The following is a 22,251-nucleotide window of genomic DNA, read 5'->3' as shown; positions in this document are numbered from 1 at the left end:
TGCGTCTTATTTGGAAAACGCGACAGTGCGTCAGCAAGGAAGAGTTGTTTTCCCGGTGTGTAGTTCACAGTTAGGTGGTATTTCTGCAAGTTCAGGCGCATTCCGCTACCACGGCTAACTCAAGGAAAAAAACGCAGCGCTGTTGGCGGTGCGACGACATGCACGATCCCCACGTATGTCGATTGAAGAAAACTACGTGCAATTTTTGCCAAAAAACGCCAGGCCTGCGCTGAAATAGCAGCACAGTCACAGCGAAAGCTGGAAGAGCGGCGTTTCTAGAGCCCATTGTAAGCTCTCTTAGGGCTACAATACAAGTACACTAGAAAGGTACCCACTACGCCATAAATCACAATTTTTGTGAAGTTGGGAAGCACCTACTAAGCCATTATTCGTCATTCTGTGGAGAAGCGAGGCACCAGCTACACGTCTGTAAGGCATGCATTATGTGCACTTTGTTGACGCGACGACTGGTGACGATGAAGAATTATGGCTCATCCCTTTGTAATGGGTTGGAAGCTTTAAACGGCCCACCAGTTATGTAATTTGCATTGGGTGACGCCCGGTCGCTCTTTCCCTCTCCCGTCATGCTGTATAACATACGTTGACGTGGGAGAGAGACCGGGGGGGGGCGCAGAACTTTACTGAGACCCCGAGGAAATGGATCATGCGCTTATGGGCTTCCTTGGCAACCAATACAAGTGCACTTGCGAGGAACCCACTACGCTATAAATCATTGTAATTTTACTGAGACCCCGAGGAAATGGATCATGCGCTTATGGGCTTCCTTGGCAACCAATACAAGTGCACTGGCGAGGAACCCACTACGCTCCAAATCATTGTAATTTTACTGAGACCCCGAGGAAATGGATCAGGCGCTTATGGGCTTCCTTGGCAACCAATACAAGTGCACTTGCGAGGAGACCACTACGCTATAAATCATTGTAATTTTTGAGAAGTAGGGCAGCAGGCACTGTGCCATTTTTCGTCATTCTACGGAGAGCCATGGTACCTGCTAAAAGCATGTAAGGCATTATGCGCACTTTGTTGATGCTGTGCCTGATGACGACGAAGAATTATGGCAGAGCCCTTTGTAATGGGATGGAAGCATTCAACAACCTACCCGTTGCGCAATTCGCATTGTGTGACGCCTGGTTACAGAATTCGCGTTGTGCGACGCTTGGCGCTTATTTTACTCTTCTACCACGCTGTATTGCATATGCTAATGTGGTTCCTTCCCGACATGAAGCCTGTATAGGACCTTTTTGCAAAACAGTTTCAAGCACCGGCATGGCTCAGAGGTTGAATACTGGGCTCCCACGCAGAGGGCCCAGGTTCGAACCTCGTTCCACCCTGGAATTTTTTCTTATTTCGTTTTTTTTCTTATTTCTAGCGATACTGGTTACGGACATCGGCGGCGGCGGCGGCGGCGGCGGCGGCGGACAATTACGGCGCCAAAAACGGCCGGTGAAATGATCTCATAACAGCTTTCGCTGTAAAACGGGGACATATCGAAAAGGCATGCATCACCAAGTGCAAACAGCCCCGGCCGAGAAGATGCGAATCGCAGGTAGTAGCTGGTGTTCGGTGCTTTGCTGTCGTGTCCTTGTGCTGGTTTGATTGGCTGAGTACCGGATAGTTTGTATTATTTGACTAATATCGTTAGGTTTTTTTTTTTCATCTCATGCAGGTTCGATTTATTTGCTTGGTTCTCTCTGCTTGAGATCGCACTGATGGCCAGGAATTCTCCTGGTCAGGATCGTTACCCGTGGACGGCCTCTTTGCATAACGATGACTTACCTCTGGACCTATTTCTCCGCAGTGGTGTAAGCAGCATTCCCGTCGCTCTGGTACCCTTGGGTGGGCACTTCATTAAGTTGAATAACCCCAAGGCGATTCAGGAACAGCTCCATGCAGTGACTCCAGGCTACCAGAGTATCACCGACGTACGGCAGTTTGGTCGTGGTGGAATTGTGTGCCGATCGCCAGACCAGGAATGTGTAAAAGACCTTCTAAATTTTTCTCCTTTGCATCGATCCCGGCGAGTGCGTATATACCACTACATCTGGCCTGTACTAAAGGCATCGTAAGAGGTGTAGACGCACAACTGAGCCCTGCTGAGACACTTGAAAAGCTTTCTGTGGCAGGAGTAGTGGCTGTCTATCGATGCAATCGAGTTGTAGACAACAAGCGAGTCCCCACGGAGTCAGTGATTGCGACTTTTGCTGGTACTTCATGTCCTTCTGAAATTAAAGCATGGCCTTTAATCTTCAGAGTGGATCAGCTTGCGTCTCGTCAATTAGAGTGCAGGAACCGTTGGAGATTCGGGCATAGCGCCGGCGGATGTAAATCAGACGGTCGATGTTGCAGATGTGGCGACGCCCACTCAAATCGAAAATGTACGGCCCAAGAAGACATGTGCTGCTTGTGTGGTGGACAACACGCTGCTGACAATGCAGATTGCCCAATTAGACAGCAAGAAATGCAGGTCCTAGAAATTGTAGACAAACGACGGTGCTCTAGGAGAGAAGCCATTGCTACTGTAAAGGAGAGGTTGCATGGTTATGCTGGCGTTACAGCCCGCCAAATGTACACTGAGACGTCTCTTGCACAGGCGGTTGAGATAGCTGTAGAAAAAGCTATGGCTAAGGTAATGGATCAAATAGCAATTAGTATTACCGAGTGCATTGCTCAAGCTGTCAGTAATCAAATTGCTAAGCTTCTAACGCCAGCACCAACAGGCACTCCGGAATCCCCTCAATTGCTAAATGCAAGTGAAGATAATACACTGTGTAACGATAAGGAGAATGCTGCCGATACCATCTGTGGCTCCCCAGCGTATCATTCGGATGTTAGTCAGGAACATTTGCTTGACCTGCATGTGGTCACAGATGTCGATCTTGAGGCCCGGGCTCAAAAACGCAGCCGATCCCCGTTGAACAGTGCTGCTCCCCCTTCTCCTCACACTAAATCAAAAAAGCTTCCGCCCAGTAAAGTTCTGAAGGAGAGTATTTTGGAGAAAATTATCTCCACAACAATTCTTCAGCCAAAATAGGATCCCTGAAAGTTTTAGAGTGGAATTGTCGCTCGATATTTGCTGCTATTACTGATTTGCATTGTCTTAGTTCTCAGTTAAATCCTCACTTAATTCTAATACAAGAATCTTGGCTTTCTCCAGAGAACAATTTTTATTTTAAGAATTATCGTTCGTTTAGATTAGACCGCCCTTCTCGAGGTGGTGGCATAATTACACTGATATCAAACAGGATTTGTCACAAAGCAAAGTTGACATTAAAACTGCTCGATCCAGAATATGAAATATTAGTTATAAGCATAAAATTTCCGTCTGGTCAGAATTTTTCAATAGCCAATGCTTACTTCCCTTCAGGCGTGCACGACACCCGGCCATTGGACACGATAATTGGCATGTGTGGAAGAAATTTTTTATTAGCAGGAGACTTCAACTCCCATCATGTTACTTTGGGGTTAAAAACTGATGCGTGCGGCAGCCGCTTGTGGGAATGGTCACAGGATAATCACTTAACATGCTTAAATTCAGGAAGCCCTACGCACGTGAAAGGTCGCATCGCGTCATCCTTGGATTTGACTTTCGCTAGCTCCAGCCTGAATATTTCGACTTGGTCAGTGGTTGACTGCGCTACAAATAGCGACCACCTGCCGATAACATTTGAAATAATAAGTCCGGTTGTCCCATCAGTTTCGAACGCGCATAAGTTCATTAATTACAAAAAATTTAAACAATCACTGCTTTCTTCACTCGCTTCAATATCCCATATGAGCACGAAGTCGAAAGCGTTGAGCATCTGCTCGGTCTTACAGAATTCTCGCGAGAAAGCTGAATTCGTGGTCTCGTCAGTTGCGCACAATCCTAACTCTCCTTGGTGGACTGACTATTGTCTATGGACTACAGACGTAGAAAAGCATCCTGGAAAAAGTTGCTGTGCAATCAATGTCCTCAAAATTGGAAGGACTACCAGTTCTACGCTGGTGTTTTTAAAAGAACTGGTTTGAACGCAAAAGAAAATTACGATATTCGGACTTTCGATTACCTTTCTAAATCTAACAATAAAGGCGCATTATATAGATTTCTGCGTAAAAAGAAAATGATTCCGCGGCCTATCAATGCAGATTCTATCAGTTTGTCTCCGCAAGAAATAAAAGAATCGTTGGAAACAATTGGTAGAGGGCTAGAACATCGTTTTTCCTCTCAACTATCACTACCTCCTTTGCAAGCATTAATTGATGAAGATTTCTCAGAAATTTCCGGTTCGGAATTATCACAGATGTTAGGTAACTTACCATCAGCTGCTCCTGGCCCGGATGGAGTTACGTCTGCAATGCTGAAAATGCTAAATAAGGAATCCCAAGTGTTTTTATTGGATGTAATCAATCACTCACTAAGAATGGCATGGCTACCATCAGATTGGAAATTAGCTAAGGTAATACCAATACTTAAGATTCCGGGTAAGGGGTATGTATTGGACAACATTCGGCCCATTGCGCTTACTTCAAATTTTGTAAAATTAACCGAGACACTGTTAAACACCCGCATAATAAATTTCATTAATGAGAGACAAATATTAAATCCAGCATAAATTGGGTTCAGATCAGGATGCTCTATATGGCAGGCACATATAGATCTCGAAAGTCGTACACTATTAGCTAGGCGTGAAAGAAAATATGCAGCGTTAGTCACTCTTGACTTCGCAAAAGCATACGACAGCGTTGAACACATCGTTTTAATCAATCGGCTTCACAACCTTAACTTTCCAAAATATATTCAGGCGTGGATTGCGGAATTCTTAAGAAATAGAACATTCTATTGCTTCCAAAACGGCATCTCGTCTTCTATGTACGCTCAAACTAGAGGTGTCCCGCAAGGCGCAGTCCTTTCCCCAGTATTATTTAATATCCTAATGAGTTCTATCCCTCTACATGACGATGTCCACACTTATGTATATGCTGATGACATCGCAGTTTTTTCATCAGCAGGTGATATTCACGAACTGTTCCAAATATTACAGTCATACTTGTCAGCACTAGAAAGCTGGCTTGATAGCATACATCTACATTTGAATGCCAGTAAATGCGCCGTGCTAACATTTCCATTAAAAGACCCTATCCACATGTCACTTTTTTATCATCTCGAGCCTATTCCACAAGTAGAGAAAGTAAAATATCTCCGTGTCATATATGACCGATCTATGACGTGGAAGGCTCATATTGAAAACATCGCAACAAAGGGTGTTCGAGCAGTCGGCCTATTAAGGAAGATCAGTCATTGCCGATAAGGTATAAGGAGACATACACTTATATCAATATACTGCATGTATGTTCGTCCAGTGCTTGAATTCGGGTGCATATTATACGCTGCGGCTGCTGCTTACAAGCGTCATCCTCTTGTAGTTCTCGAGAGACAAGCTTTGAGATTATGCCTAGGTCTTCCTAAATTTGTTGCAATAAAGGTCCTGTATATGGAAGCTAGACTCCCCTCACTTGCTACCCGGTTTAAATTGTTAGCAGTACAGGCATTTCTAAGGCTGTATGAATCCTCCGTTAGACGTTCCGAAACAGTTTTTATTGCACGTCCTGACTTTTATTTTGGATTATATTCGCCGCGATTTCATAAGCCCGAAATTTTAGTTATAGAAAGCCTTCTTGACAAAATAAACGTTCAAATTAATGATCTGTGTATAATCAGTAATAGTAACAACTCTATTAAAATACAGTTTGATGACATTTTTCCAAAAAATGCAAAACTAATGTCATACCAATCATTAAACGATATATTAAGTGATTACCTGGAGCATATGCCAATTAAGACAGTGATAGCGACGGATGCTTCCCAAAATGAAGAAAAATGTGGAATTGGGATTTTCTCTCCTACTCTAGACTGGTCGTTTTCACTTCGCCTTCCAGATTTTGTGCCCATCTTTGTAGCAGAATTTTTAGCCATCAGTCTAGCCTTACGTAAATTAGAAGCATCAATAAGCTCCGCAATAATTTTGACGGACTCACTATCAGTATGTTCCTCCCTCACTGCAAACGAGGACTCGTATGTTTTGGATGCGTTCAAATCATTAGTTCCACTGCACATAAAGTTCATCAAATTAGTGTGGGTTCCTGGGCATAAGGGCCTATTAATGAATGAAATGGCAGACGCGCTAGCCAGGTCATCATTGAATGGCCCGGTAATTCAGGTATTGCCCGCATCCAAATTCATTAGAGGTGCTAGATTTAGGAGGAAAATGATGTTAGAAGAATTTTCCGCACCGTCATTAACGACCATATAAGAATTCCAGCATTTAAATCATCAGTGGAATAGTAAAGTATGTCAATCATGAACAATAGAAGTCGCAATCACAAGACTACGTTGTCAAACTCCCTATCTAAATTTTTATCTACACAGAGCTGGTCTGGCAGCATCGCCTAATTGTCCTTTTTGCGGAATACGTGAGACAACGAAGCACTTTCTCATTTCCTGCAAGAGGTACTCTACCTTGCGCAAAAATACCTTAGGTGTTGTTTTCCGTTTGCTTAGATTAGAATTAAATGAACAAAATGTACTGTCTTTCGGGGCTTTTTCTCTGGGCCACAGTGACGGGAAGATTGCTGATGCATTGCAGGAGTTTCTTAAAGGTTCAAAAAGACTTAGATTGTAAAATTTATCTTTCCAAAATATTATTTCTATTTCCCACCCAAATTATCGGTTTTATTGATTCAATTCTATTCTATATTATTATTAGTAGTATAATTTTTACTCTGATTCATTTATACTTCTTTCGTATTAATTAAACAAAGTTTGAACTTCAATTTCAATTTTTCCTTTAAAAACTAAGCGGTTCTTGGCCAATCCCCCAGTGTGGGTATGAGCCACAGCTTCCAGGCTCTACTCTACTCTACGAAAAGTTCACTGCAACAGAACAAGAATGTCAACGCTCAAGAGGGCCAGACACAAGATAGCACCACCAGAACACCACTAACGTCATCGGCACCATACGACTTAAATGCCGTTGTGAATCTCTGCACGAGGCCGAAGATAATGACAGATATCATGATACACTTGCACCCTATCAAGTTTGAGGTGGATTCTGGAGAATCATGCACGCTCATCAGGGAGCACATTTTTCGAGCTACTTGGAGTGAGAACTTGCCAACTCTCCAGCAAGACGACACGCAGCTCAGAACATGGTCTGGACATTCCCTACCACTACTGGGCTGTGCCAACGTAGAGGTCTACTACAACGGCCAGACCCAGCATCTGCCATTGCTAGTCTTCCATGGCTCCGGATCAAGCCTTTTATGCCGAAATTGGTTCACCCCTCTTGGAGTAGTCATTGGCAGAGTTAACCATGCAACCAGCTATCCGTCAGTGGAGCAGCTGCAAGAGAAGTACAAGGCAGTTTTTTCCGAAGAAATACCGGGGAACAACGGACCTGCAGTCACACAGGAGCTGCCGACTATAAGCTGACGACTACCACGGACATAACATTATGTTATCCCATTGACTGCGCGATATGACTGAACAGTTCGCGCCTGTGTCAAGCTTGCAGACGATGGGTGCTTCTTCTATTTTTACTGTTGCAGTCCAGCGATCATACTTTTTGCTGCTTTGCGACAATGCTTCTAACCAGAAGTCTTCAGCCTGTCTGTCTACATTGGCTTCGAGTGATGCAACTTTTTGCTCTTTGGCGGCGGGATTTACGATCTTGATTCTACATGCAGCTGCAAAATGATTTCTTTTGCCGCACTTTGCGCACGTGTGTTCCTTCAGCTGGGCATGCTTCCCGGTCTTTGTGCGATTTGGTATATTAGCTACAGCGCTGACTCACTTGAGAAACTGCATTTACTTCCACGCGCATGTTCATGCAAGACTGAATTCCTTCGCTTTGCTTTTGACCTTGCTCCCGAGCTCGGCACATTTCAACAGTTTTTGCAAAGGAAGCGTTTTTAACACGAAAGTGTTTTATGCCGGGGTCCACCAAGTACATCCGTCACGGATATGACGTTGATAAAATGGACGCCAACGGGTGAGAAAGAAAAAAAACCAAGAAAAAGATACCCCGCTGGGAATCGAACCCACGACGTTGCGGCCACGACGGCAAGCGCCCGACGCTCTACCGACTAAGCCAACTCGGGAGATGCTAGGCACGGCGCGAACGCGCCTTATATCTTTCACACATTCTCTTTCGCGGCGGGCGGAGCGGGGCGGTGCCGCCGTCTGTGAGAGGTGAAAAGAAGTAATGCTTCACGATCGACACTTACTAGCGCTTACTCCGAGATTGCACGTGATATCGGAGGTCATGGTTAAAGCGTCTCGATACCAGAGAGGTAGAGTGGCCGCGCTGGCGTCGCCGAGGCACCCTTGACGCAGTTACGTTCTTTGCCTTTGGATTCGTGTTAGCGTGCGTCGGCTCATCGGAGTAGTGCAGCTTCCACGTGCACGAACGGGATTTCTCTGCCGCCGACTGCTTCAACTGCGAGAGCACCGACTAACAAAACTGCTGCAATATGCGTTGCAGAAAGGACGCGATTTCGACGGGCGAATGTCGTGCCTTGGTGGAGCGAGAGCAGCGCCTGCGAGACAGAGGCCAGCGGGACGCACGCGTTTGCGGCTCAGGCTACGAATCTCTACCTCCTGCGTTGCTGAAGTGCAGTGCGTGTTATGTATGCATGAGCACAGGCGTCGGCTACCCATTACTAGAAAGCGCACACCGTGCCGTTTCTCTCCTTAATTGACGACGCTTTGAAGAAGTGCATACCGGGTACCAGTGTTGATTATGAGCTTGTTGATATCATCCTTACGCGCGATTCACGATTCGCTGTGTCCAAATATATGTTCACACCGTCAGCTACCTCAACGGTTTAATCATGATCATGGGCGTTAGTCGTCGCGATAGAGACATGCTGTCAACATGGGTGCATCCACGTCAAACGGTGCTATAGCTGCCAAACACGAATAGACATTGTACAAGCTCTCATATATCATAAGCACTACTTCTGTCATGACACGTTCCACTTTCGTGTTATACCGATTCCTATGACGGAGGGATCAGCCATGTTTTTTGACAAAAGTCTTTCTTGAAGTTTCTTGTCTCTCGTTCCCAGAATGATTTTGCTTCTTAGCATGCGCTCTTCCAACTCAACGAATTCGAAGCTCTTTGCAAGTACACGCAGTTCGGTTAACCAGTCATTAAATTGCTATTCTTCTTTCTGGTCGCGCTTTCCAAACCGAAATTGATGGTATGCTAGGTTTAAGGCTGGCTTATAGAACGCTTCGAACTTTCCCTTCAATACTTCAATGTCGCCTTTTTCCTCTCCATCGTCGAATACGAAAGTGCTGTACGTTCTGCGCGCCTCTCCAATACTGATCAGAAAAGTGGCTGTCTGTACTTCTTTGGGCTGCTGGGACAGGTAAGTTTCAGTCGCGAAGAGCTCGAACTCTTGCCCCAGGCCTTCCAGTTCTGCCAAACGTCTCCCGTTGTGTACAGGGCTCTTGGGGATGGTAGCAGGGTAGTGACCGGGGTGGCCGGCTGCAGGCGAGATTGCTGCTCGTTGATCACCATGGTGCTGATCCGCTGGAACTCGCAGCCTGTCGGCCTGCCTGGCTGTGCGACAGCTCTTCGCTCGTCGATAGCGTTGCTCGATCGCTAACCACCCACTTCTGACACCATGTAAATGTGCCTGCATGGTGCATCAAAGAAGGGCGTTTATTCAAGAAGGCGGTGATTATATACATAACAGAAGGGGGGCGGCTCCCGGCCGGCTAAGCGCGTGTGCCCCATTGTGCACTACATCACAACCGCTATGGTAACAGAAAAGTTAATGCCCACCTGTGCTAGAGTGTGGTGCTTCCAGTGCCAGCGGCAAACCTGGACCTTCTTGCTGCCACAAATTCATGCTTGGGAGGCCTTGGAAAAGAATGGCTCATGGGCGGTGGAGCAGTTGAATGGCTGGCGGAGAAAGCTGCCTTAAACGACGACCACTGTTCGCAGCAACGCACTGTCTCCGTCAGTAGCAGGTCGACATATTCTGGAAATGAATAGCCTTGCATGTAATATCAGCAATTGTCATTTCATATATACAGGACATTATCCAGTCATACACGACATAGTACTGAGGAGGTACTATCCGCGTCAAATGAAACCCGAACAGCGGCAAGCCTTCGAAATCGTATAGTGCGCGCCGTCCAGTCATCACCATTCACATGCGCGTGCATCCGGTTTGGCTGCACTGGGCATATGCGCGCGCATTTGAATGGTGATGACTGGACGGCGCGCACCATACCATTTCGAAGGCTTGCCGCTGTTCGGGTTTCATTTGACGCGGATAGTAGAACAAGGCCTCCTTTATTGATACCAAACACATCGATAGTGCACTAGGAACATCTGCATAGAAATATTTTTATTGCTGGATTGTATATGCCACCAAAATGTTGAAGCTCAGGTTCTGAAATACTAAATTAGCAAATACACGCCTCCACACATGTAAAATATCACCATAAAAGTCTGACGTCCATAAAACGGTCTGTAATATACCACATGTAATGGGATGTCCAAAGGCCATTTTCATGGTGTCATTGAGGTTGTCCAGTCATAGACTACATAAAAAAATGCATCACATCACACAAGCGGGTGGCTGAGAACAGTCATGTCAGATATAAATAGTGCTTTTGAAGGACAAATCAGATGGGAGCAGCGAGACTGAAAAGTCATGCAGTCAGTTGATTGAGAGTACCCAGCCATGCACAATTCTGTACATTTGAAATCTTTTATGTTCAGTCCAAACTGCCTCACGTCCCTTTGAGATCTCTGACCCTAGAAAAAGTTTTCTCGCAGTGCCAAGTAGACTAGTACTTACCGTATGTCGGTGTGGCTTTCACAGGACAAGCAACGGCTGTACCTTTCCTCGCCTTCGGGTTTTTAACCTTCCATCGTGACAGTCCTTCATTTGTTATTGCTTGTCCTTTGTTTGAATTCTCATTGAAATGTAGGATTGCCAGTTGTGTCCTGAACAAAGAAATAATTCCAACAGTTTTTGCCTGATATTATTCGCTACTCACCTTGTACGCATGCCATCAGGTGAGAAGCATACAGACTTTGGAGCAAAGCCTATCAACACGATGTGGAAGGCCTCCAAGCTGAAGGTGTGTGTGGAAGGGGCCAGTTGCCGAATGCCTTTTAGGAAACGGGGTGCCATAACGACAGCAGCAAACTTCTGGTGTGCGGGTGTCCCTGTGTTGACAAAAGTAATTTTCTGGATAAGCATTCTTGAAGTAGTGTTTAAGGTTAATGTAATTTGACTTTTTTAGATAAATATAGCATCCGTAATTGTTACTAAAGTGGGGTAACAAGGAGTTACACAGTAAACATCGACAACTAGCTGAATGCAAGTACCCAGCTCTGGCAAAGCTTGCAATTAAAGCCCGCCATAACCTCTACTTCATCACAAGAACATGCATCCAACATCGAAAGAAAGTAAATTGTCAAATAGCTGCAATACTAACCAGGAACTAGCCATTGCATCTCCCCGAGGTCACCGTGGGCACAATGAGTGTAGAGTCCCGGGTGTCCCGTGTGTACGTTTGCCACATGCCATTCCATGCTCTTCCACATGTCTGTCAGCAGCTCGGCATCACCATCACTCATGGCTGCACACCACTGTAAATGATTGGTAGCTGGCTGGATCCACAGTTCCAGCACACTGCATCCAGCTCGTTTAGTATGGGCGGCCAGCTTCTTTTTGATGCCTGGAACAAATTTATTAAATTCATTCACAGTAGGTTAATGTCATGCATGGTGCAGAATGCTTAGAAAGGGGAGCTTCTGGGTACAGGTGCGATAAAAAAGCAAACTTTCGACATGCTCTTACTATTATCTCGCTAAAAAAACTTGAATGTTTAAGATAGATGCATTACTTTATATAGCACCTCCACTGAGCTATGCCCTAGTCGTGACTCAGATCAAACAGCCAAAACAGAAAAGCAAATGAAAAATGTTCCCCTCTCTTAGTGCTTATTCATTTTCGTCATCTTCTCTCAGCGGCATTATTTGCTATTATGTTGATCTCCTTCACCCACTTTCCTTTTACTAATCCATTTGTTTCAAAGAAATCTAGCGTGCGAATGCGCTGCATTTTGCAAAACGTCATGGAGGAAGGCATCACATCTGTAATGTGCATCAATGTGCCTGAGATATTATTTTCACTGGATGCTACCGTTTGTGATGTGCCAAGCGTCATAGTAGTGCGGGATGGTGGGCTCTTGAGTCTTCAAATATTTCGTCACTTGGACATGACGGTCTGTCGTCAAAGACATCACATTGAGTCCTTTCTTTTTCACTACGTCCAAACTCTTGACAAAAGGCGTGCTTCTCCATGGACGTGCTCAATTTCACATCTGCACACTTTTGTGAAAAAAGATAAACTGTTACATAACAAAGCGACTGCATTACAGTAGCTCTATCTTACCTCCCCGACTTGCACTTGCTCAAAGTGCAGAATTTTGTTCAGCTGGGCAACATAAAGTGAGCACGTCAAAAATTTGGCAAAGAAACCTGGCGAGTCAAAACGTCCATCGCCAGCCAGGTCAACATTGCAGCCCCGCAACTGCCGAAACAAGTCCTCTTGCTGTAGTTGCCATATCTGCTGAGACAAAAATTGAGCTTTTTAACATTACGTTTAATGCAGAACACTACTGAGATAGTGCTTCTGTTAAATTTTTGAGAACCTCTTTTAGGAACTATTTGTTCTTGAACACACAAAGATAAAAAACATTACGGCTCATAACCAGAAAAATATTGATATGCTATGCAGAACTGAATACAACAGGACTGTTTCCAGACCGTAGCAATACACTACCTTTCTCCTACCTTTTCAATCGCAGGAAGAAGGTAGCCTCGCTGATAGTTGAAAAATGTTCTTGGCGTAAATGCTTGCAGGTTTATGTGCTCAAACATCCGGAGCACTGAGGTTGGGCTGGTGCCGCTGAATAATATTGCTGCGGATGTCAGCACATTGCCTGCTGGCTTGCCGTTGATGTAAGGCTGACTTGTCCACGTCAAAAAGTGGTTGTTCGCGCACAATGTCTGCACTTCCAACAAAGTGCCATGCACCCGGCTTGCAGTCTTGCAAGCGGCAAAACATTTCCGGCACGAATTCAACAGTTGTTTGAGAGAACTCTCAAAAACAATAAACTTCCTCTCATCCTGTGGAGGTAGCTCTTCAGTGGTGCCATGAAATCTGAAACAATAAAAGGAAGTTGTCGTTACATTGTCACACCTTTTGCTAGTAAGGAAATATGAGGTTTGAATACATCAGGGCTGAAGGGCAGCAAGAAACACACAGGACACTGACACAGTCTCCTGTGTGTTTTGGACTTTTTTTTTTAGCTCGTAAATAATAGTTGCCCAGACTTGGAAAGCTCCATTAATTTTTATATCATTTTATATCACACTCATTTCGCATGAGCAGTGGCTTGTAATACTGGATACTGAGAAAGCATCTTGGTGGATCAAGGAATGCTATTATCAGATGAACCTCAAGTGGTTCATCTGATTTAGTCACACCTTAGAATAATAACACAGAGCTGAGCTAGTTGGTTCATTCATTCTAAAAAGCAAGGCGTACGTTTATTATGTATCTCACAGGCTAAAGAAAGTAGGAAGTACATACGGCGTTAATGTTGTCTTTACGGCTGCACCGGGGGCTCACCGTCTAATCTATCTTTACATTGCCGAGAGTGTAAGTGCACGCCCAAATTCGACGAATGTACAGTTTTGTATCGGCATAGGAATAAGGAAACGCGTTTAATGATGAAGGCTTGGCATATTTATAATAGTGAAAGCACATGCGTGAGCCAGTCTTCGATTACCTTGCATAAAGAGGAAATAAAATGCCTCAACCGTTATCTGTCGAGTAGACCCCCACAAATTCCAGATTGACAGACTAGCCTATTGCATGAGCATGCGCAGATAAGTTTTTGTGGGTTCTTTCTTTTCCGCTTTATGTGCCCATCTTCAGTTATTAGTTGGCGTTTGTGGTGTCTTGAGTTCTTCTCGTGTCCACGTTCACATGCCCTGCTTTTTAGAATGAAATAGTCAAACCGCTGTGCAATGACATGCAGTGCACAATCTATGAGGGTGAACACAAAGTTGCAATCCTTACTCCAAGGATGTGTCATTAAACGAAGGGAAGTATTCAGAGCCATTTGCTGCATTATCCTCCTCTTCTTCCGAATCTGATGCATAAAATACCACGGGACTGGATGAGTGCGGTGGAGCAAATGGAATCGGTGACAAGTCTCGGAATGCAACTGAAGAAGCTGTTTTGGAGGGAGCAGCACTCGCAGTAATGCTATAGCTTTTTTTTTTTCTGCCGCAGAGTGAGCACCGTCTGCCAGGCTAGGCTTTAACAAAAACAACGAACTCAGACTTTATAGTCAAGGTGCCTGCCATGGCGTACGTCTGCGTGCTCCGACCCAGCGGCGGTTCCGTCAGATGTCTTGGCAACCTAAATATTGTCTGCATGAGTCCTCTTTGATCCTTGCACTGGACAGTTTCGCTGTAAAAAAATTACACACATCTCCCCGTAAAGAGAACCCTAAGTGTCAAGGAATTATACCCACCCAGCCGAAAACAGACGAACATAGGAAACGGTGAAGGAGACAGGAAAGCGGCTAGTCTCCTTCATCGGCTAATCTCCTTCACCGTTTCTTGTGTTTCTCTGTTTTCGGCTGGGTATAATTCCTTGATGCAATGCACCAACTAGCCCAACAACGAGTTCTACTAGAACCCTAAGTGGCATGTGAAGCAGCATGGGTCGAATTAAAGTTGCGTAAATAGTTGCCGTTAAAGTTGCGCTTCATTTACACATCATCACCGTAGATGACTTACTGGCCGTTGCCGTGCGTTAGCCGCCGGAGGCTCATGAACGGTAGACGTGGTGCGATCAGCCGTTCCTCCACCGGGTTGAGTTCAGCCAGGTGCTCGGGTTTCAGTGGGTAACGGTAGCCGTTAGTCGTGCTCCTTGTGGGGACTTTGCCTGCCACCAATGAACCTTTGCACGTAGAGCAGACCGAGTACTCACTGTGATTATCGTTGGCGGCAAACTGTCGCTGCAGCACAGTAATGGCATTGGCGCGGGACTGCTCATTCTTGATGCTGGCCATCTTGGTCAAATTATTATCGAACCACAAGCAGTCGCAAACCTTGCAGCTGTGACCGAAGTTCCGGTCCAGGAACTGGCGCTTGAACAACGCGTCCGCGCAATCCGTGTCGGGTTGCAGCAGTTGCTTCAAGCGTTTCGCTGCCTTCGCCGGCGACTCGCGTTGCCGCGCCGTTTCGGGGTCCGCTGCTCGGCGTTTACGTTTCACTTCGGCTTCGCGTTGCTGCGCCGCTTCGATGTTTGCTGCCGGCGTTGACGTTGCGCTTCGGCTGCGGGAGCCCTCGTTGCTTCCGTAGATTTTTCCAGGCGGCGTTTACGGCGCGCTTCGGCTGCTCTTGCTCGAAGTTCGAGGTCGGCTTGACGCCGCTGCAGGGTCGCGGCAGCGGCTCGAGCCCTCTTCTCCGCAGCAGTAGCAGCAGCATTGCTGCCGGTGGCGCTCATCGTGGCGTTGGCAGGGGCGTTGACAGTGGCGTTGACAGTGGCGTTGCCGGGAGGAGAATGAGCGGAGTGCGCGCGGCTCATTTTCATCTAGCGGACCTGCCGTGGCCATAGGCGTGCGCAGGGTTCTCCATCAGGGCGGGGGGGGGGGGGGGGCGAAAGTTCATCGCAGCGCCCCACCACCTTCTTACGTGACTAGAAGAGTCAATGTACGGGTCAGACTTCGCGCCCCCTTCTTAGGTGATTAGGGGGGGGGGGGGCGGTCGCCTCCCCTGCCCCCCCCCTTTCGCACGCCTATAGCCGTGGCGGCTCTAGCGATCTCTTCCGGAAGCTTGGGCGAGCTGTTGCGCATGTGCAGTGGGGGTGTGGATGGTGCTGGGAGAGGAAAAGTATCGATCATAAGATGCTTCGCATCTAAAAGAAGCTTGGAACTTTTGTTTGAAAAAGGAAAGCAATCGGCTACATCACCCATGCACCGCCCATTCGTCCACCAATCTGCAAAGGCAGATGGATGTACCGCGTCATATAAATAGCCAATTTCATGGTGTAACATCTACCAGGGTCGTTAACGAACATGTGGAGCGCAAGAAATTAATACATTAACGGGACGGCGATGGGAGGCTTGATCTTCACGTGTGCGCGCGATGTTTATGAGAATGCGCTCACGTGAGACGAATGTGTTCTATATGGTACTGCAACACCGTCTGTACTTGTTACACTTGTACGTGAAGTATTTAAGCCGGTAGAAAATGCGCGCACATGAAACCACGAGATTGTCGCGGAGCATGGGGGACAGGTACGTGTATAAGTAACCCGGCTATGTATGTTATAGTTGGCGGCATGTAAGCTGGGTGTCGCGGAGGTCCTGGAGGAAGGTGTGGTGGATGCTAGCTTTAACGCATTTTCAAAAACAGCTGCACACTGCTAGTTGTCACCCGCCTGGCTACCGAATGCATTCTTGAAACTTCTTATTTAGTTTTAAAGAAGTTTTTTGCAGATATCGACCTTTATGTGTATCATTTCTAACACACTGCTCCACGCTACTGTTGATATATAGATAGATAGATAACTTTATTGTACACCGAAGGAGAAGAGCCGGGTTTTACTCCGTCAGCTTCGGGCCCCTTGGATTGCCCGAAGCTGACGGGGCGGACGCTACTGTTGAGGAATCATCCTTTTGCATTCTCTGTCGTGCCAGCTTTGCAGAAACCGCAAAACTTTGATTTAGAGAAATACCCACAAGAGAAATACCAGCCATTCATGGAGACTCCATGAGCGCCGTTTGCAGCTTGTCCAAGAGCTCCAGAGAAATGCTGCTGCTTTGTTGTTTTGCATCTCCATTAAATTTAATTTCTTTTGGTTTTGCAACAGATTGTGATCACTGGAGACGGGAACTTCAGGCAAAATGCCCATTTTTTCCTGGAGTCCGTTTCGAGTCTATTTAACATATAAGCATGAAGCACGAAGGGAAACGTTTCAATCAAGTATTTATTGTGCCTATAAGTGCCTATTTCGAGGTTCGTGCATATATATATATATATATATATATATATATATATATATATATATATATATATATATATATATATATATATATATATATATATATATACATATATATATATATATATGTATATATATATATGTATATATATATGTATATATATATATATATATATATATATATATATATATATATATATATATATATATATAATATATATATATATATATATTATATATATATATATTATATATATATATATATATATATATATATATATATATATATATATATATATATATTATATATATAATATATATATATATATATATATATATATCAGGTTTTCAGCACTTAAAAATGCGTTTTCGCGTTCGTTGAGTACACGTTTTGCTTAAAGGAGTACTGACACGATTTTGAGACATGCCAAAAGGAACATTTTTCGTTTCCTTGGTATGCATTGTCAACGCTTTCCCCACACCGGAGTCGGAGAACACGTATAAAATATTTTAATTTGACTTTGAAGTTTTTGTCGCTGAGCATCTGCAAGCCAGCCCCAACGCAATGGACATTATGACAACGAGTCAACACAGTTCCCCCGAGTTTGGGAGCTCTGCGTCCTGCACGCAGCCTAAATCGCAGAAATCACTGTCAGGGTAACTAGACGACAATTCACTCATCGTTGTTTATGTACACCACGAGCAGATGACGGATTTGCCGCTAGCAGGTCGCGAGTTTCTGTATCCCCGTGACGTCACACTGCTATGAAAGGTCACTCAGAAGCCACACCCTCGATATCAAAACCGAAAGTGTCTTTTTAATGTAGCGATAATTAAAGTATATTCGATGCATTCCCAGGTGCCACAATACTTGTTTTAGGTTTCTCGGCACCAGTATTATTATTTAGACCAATAATCCAAAAACTTTTAAAATTCGTGTCTGTACTCCTTTAAATGAACTGTTCATATGGAGGAAAACAAGTAGCACTTAGTGTGGCGATATTAACTACAATACGCGCATAGCGCACGTTCTTAGCTCCTCTGAAGGCGCGATTATAGTGCGACGTAGGGTAGACGCGCGCATGCACTGTTCCGCGTCGGCGATAAAAGACCATAGTTCGACGCACTGCCACAGACAAGGTATAACTGGACTCGGCCTATGCGCTCCGACACATGTGACGCTCGCCAACGCGCCGATGACGTCGGACTAGAAACACGCATTTGCGTGAGCGGGCCTAGAGTGTACCCTAGCTAGGAAAAGCGAGGCTAGCCTAGCGCTAGTGGGCCCCCCTAAAAGACATCCGTCGCTTGGTTCGACTGTAGTGCAGCTCGGCGGTTGCGTGAGGGAGGCTAGACAGTGCCCTAGCGAGGGGAAGCGAGGCTAGGCTAGCGCTAGTGCTCATTTGCACATTGGCAAGTGACAAAGAAACCCATCTGCGCAGGCTCCTCCAGTGAAGTCTGTCGATGCGTTGCCGTACGTTTTCCCATCTACGGATGCGCCGGTCAGTCCAGTCGAGCCGATGAGAACAATCTGCATGAAATACAGGAAGGAGTTCATGTTTGCTGGGGAGCAGCTGACGTGTCCACTGAAGAAATTGCAGCTCGGTCCGTCTCTTATTCGCCGCGAGGTCGGGCTACAGGTGGCAGCACCGTCGCCGCGCTAGCGTGGACATAGGAGCGATTTAGCCCGATTTCCGGCAAACAAAATGCGCTGACTGCAGCTTTCTAGTAATATGTGCGCTCTTCATTCCCGAATTAATGCACGAAGCGCGCCGAACGTTACTATTACATGTGAGAGAAGCGCATCCTGCCAACGAACGGGTTGCTCCCCTTCGGCAACAGTCGGCGTTTTCGCAATGGATGACGTGTTGTTGTTGTTTTGTTTGTACATGTTTAGCTTGTGTTCCACCTACTGCGCACTGCAGTAGCGCGACTGAATTAAGTATTTACTTCTTGTTCATCTGGATACCCCACAACAAAAAGAAAGTCAGTATTCCTGCACGATGAGTTCAAATAGCACTTAGCAGCGGGCGAGATGTATTCATATGTGTATAATAGATACTTTTGAGTTGTAGTATAACGATGTTGAGCTGTTTTTTGCGCGTGTACAAATCTCTGTGAACTCATCGTTACTGACAAAGACGTAGAGAGAGAAATAAAACATTAGGAAGACAGTCTTTTGCAGGTGGGCAGCCCCTGCAATGTGCTCGAGTCTACTGCCATGTTACAAGCCGCCACGATCGCTGCAGGCTACCGTATGATAAGCCAAATGAAGCAGGCGAATCGGGGACTAAATTGGGAATGTATTTTAGCTGTCCTGGCTAGGCACAACTAAAATACTGGACACTTCTGCACACTCATCGACTCACAGTACCTTGAATATATGGAGCAGTGGCGATGCTATTCGTTTTCAAAGAAAGAAACTGAATTTCTTGAAAAAGGAGAGCACTTGATCTGACTATAAAACGTTTACTGGTTCCCGCCCATATTTGCGTCGCCGATTACTTCAATTTCAGGCCAGGCAGAACAAAATAAAATCATGACAGATTGCTGTAATGTTGCTGCTGAGCGACAGCCTCCTCTGCAATGCTCGAGCGCAAGGTGCGCAAGCCAGCCTCCTCTGCAATGCTCGAGCGCAAGGTGCGCAAGCCAGCCTCCTCTGCAATGCTCGAGCGCAAGGTGCGCAAGCCAGCCTCCTCTGCAATGCTCAGTGCAAGGTGCGCAAGCGTGGAATAGGCAGGCCGCACCGCAGGTAGCCTACAGTGCGTAGTCATGACACACGGAGGACAGTCGTCATACCAGAATCGTAGCACAAATTTTATTACATAATTACGTTATTGTTGCGTTCAAGTAAAACTTTGCCTGACTTGTTAGTTTTCCCGTCTGCAGCCGACAATAAGCACTGTCGAAAGTAGGGGGGCTCTGCCCCTAACATTTCTCAGTGGGGGGTTAGAGCCCCCCTTGCCCCCCCCCCCGGTAGATACGCCTATGCACACCACACACACACACACACACACACACACACACACACACACACACACACACACACACACACACACACACACACACACACACACACACACACACACACACACACACACACACACACACACACACACACCACACACACACACACACACACACACACACACACACACACACACACACACACACACACACACACACACACACACACACACACACACACACACACACACACACACACACACACACACATGTGTTGTGCGCTCTTCCCATATATTCGGTCTTCTTCCATATCTATCTATATATATATATATATATATATATATATATATATATATATATATATATATATATATATATATATATATATATATATATATATATATATATATATATATATATACCTCACTGTCCTATTAATTAATAGGGACTGTCTACCGTCCTTCATCGCTTTTATATTTTGTACCGCAATAGAAAGCGTACTGTCTCATGTGTCCATCCTTGCAGCGGTTTCTCTGGAAAGTGAGTAGAAATATTTAAAACGGAATTTTTCGATCTGCGTTCGGTCTTCTTCCATTGGCGTGAAACATGCTCACAAGACTGGTTGGTGGACGCGATGACGACTGTAGTGCCGGTAAAAATTAAAACCGAAAGCACATGAGACTTCTGTAGGATTACTTTATTTTCGCTGAACTCGAATGTAGTTAATGTAACAGTCTTTTTCAGCGCGCGAGCGGTTAAATGAAGCCTTGTTATACGATTACAGAACACTTGTTGTGCTGTAATCGCAGTCTATGCGTTTATTTTAGCACTGCTGCCGCAATCCAAGCCAAGTTGAGTCATCAGAAAGATACGATAAATGCACGTCTTCACAGCACAGCACATGTGAGACATCCTAACAACAATACAGCGGCACATTACGACCAGCGCGGAGGCCGCTTGGCATAGCGCATGAGTTGAAGCAGATGAAATCGAAGACGGCGATTTCTTGGATGCGCGAGAAAAAAAAGGAAAAGAAAATTACTCTCTGACGCAACCGAAAGATGCCTCAAGTGCGTGAAATACAATTTCAAGTTATACATGTTTGTTTTCAAGCAAAATGAGTCTACCTGCGAGGATTTCTTGTCCTACGAGTAAATTGACCACATTGCTGTTGGGTGAAGCTAGCGGTCATTCTTTCACGATTTTCAACATCAAATTAAATATATTATTCTTTTTTATGGGGCAAAACATCCTGGTTGCCGCCGATGTGACGAACGATCTTCTCATTTTCACCACAATCAGAACAAAATTTCCAAGCGGTAGATAGTCCCTTTAATATCTACGACGCGATGGTCCGGTGTTTCACGATTAAGTATTGCATGAAATCTAAATAACTTTTAAGTGCTTCCGAATCTCCAAGAAGTGTCGTGAACCGTCTTACGTTAGGGAGAATTGATACGGCATCAAAAATATGACGGCGCTCCATCAAGATTTCCTCCAAAAGCGCGTGGTGGCACGGCCAATATATACTACGCATACCTTTTTCTCTACGACTGTGGCCGTGGTTCATACTTGCAACCATTGATAAAGCGTACCGTTCGAGCTGCCCCGCGTCCGCGCCGTATTGCGTGATCGCTGGGGTCATACGATCTTTGATGAGTTCAGCGCCCCCGAGAAAACCATTGCAAAGGACGCCCGTAAGTATTCCCCGCGTGTACTTGTACCACAAGACGGGTGCTCGTCGCGGGAAGTCTTGCTGCCAGCGGCGGCTGTTTCGACGCATGGCGATTGCTCCGGCAGTTAAACCGCTTCTGCCCGCGGCCGTTGATCGTTAAGCGGCTTATGGACGGCTGCACCAGAGAACGTTGCACGCCAATAGCATCCGTCCCCAAACACTTCTGCGGCAGCTGCTCCGCAAAAACACACGCGGGGGCGCCAGACCAAAGGTTTCCCACGGAAACAGATTGGGCATGCCGAAGTAATAGCAGTTGGGAGAAGCGCGCTAATTGCGGTGAACTACCGAGCTGTACAGCTGTACAGAGCGAGCAGTATACATGCTTCGACTGCACCTTTGGGTTTGGTTTTGAAGCGTAGCTTCCCTTGCTTCTTCCCTGTGCTTTGGAATTCATGTCCTCGTCGGATATATTTGGAGAAATGAACTCG

At 45.7% G+C, this 22,251-nt stretch overlaps 1 protein-coding gene across 1 annotated transcript; it reads right to left on the bottom strand.

Moving 5' to 3' along the window:
* Positions 1 to 9,856: 9,856 nt before the first annotated feature.
* On the bottom strand, positions 9,857 to 15,184 carry LOC119397635 (uncharacterized). Its single transcript, XM_049416633.1, has 6 exons — positions 14,910 to 15,184; positions 12,235 to 12,386; positions 11,525 to 11,767; positions 11,081 to 11,252; positions 10,879 to 11,027; positions 9,857 to 10,050 (listed from the first exon to the last, which is right to left on the bottom strand). The coding sequence occupies exons 1-6, from the start codon at positions 15,182 to 15,184 to the stop codon at positions 9,857 to 9,859; spliced, it is 1,185 nt and encodes a 394-aa protein (XP_049272590.1).
* Positions 15,185 to 22,251: the final 7,067 nt, after the last annotated feature.

This window comes from Rhipicephalus sanguineus, chromosome 6, assembly GCF_013339695.2.
Source record: "Rhipicephalus sanguineus isolate Rsan-2018 chromosome 6, BIME_Rsan_1.4, whole genome shotgun sequence".
Classification (NCBI taxonomy): Eukaryota; Metazoa; Arthropoda; class Arachnida; order Ixodida; family Ixodidae; genus Rhipicephalus; species Rhipicephalus sanguineus.
Note: the sequence above shows the minus strand (reverse complement) of the source record. Positions and strands in the feature narration are given on the sequence as shown.

Excerpts from the sequence above, each read along its gene's own strand:
- LOC119397635 (XM_049416633.1), bottom strand. The coding sequence starts at position 15,184 with ATGGCCAGCATCAAGAATGAGCAGTCCCGCGCCAATGCCATTACTGTG. Across the intron at positions 12,387-14,909 it reads CTAACGCACGGCAACGGCCA|CACGCCTTTTGTCAAGAGTT; the intron begins GTAAGTCATCTA and ends TCCATGGAGAAG. Across the intron at positions 10,051-10,878 it reads GAAAGCCACACCGACATACG|AATATGTCGACCTGCTACTG; the intron begins GTAAGTACTAGT and ends ATTCATTTCCAG.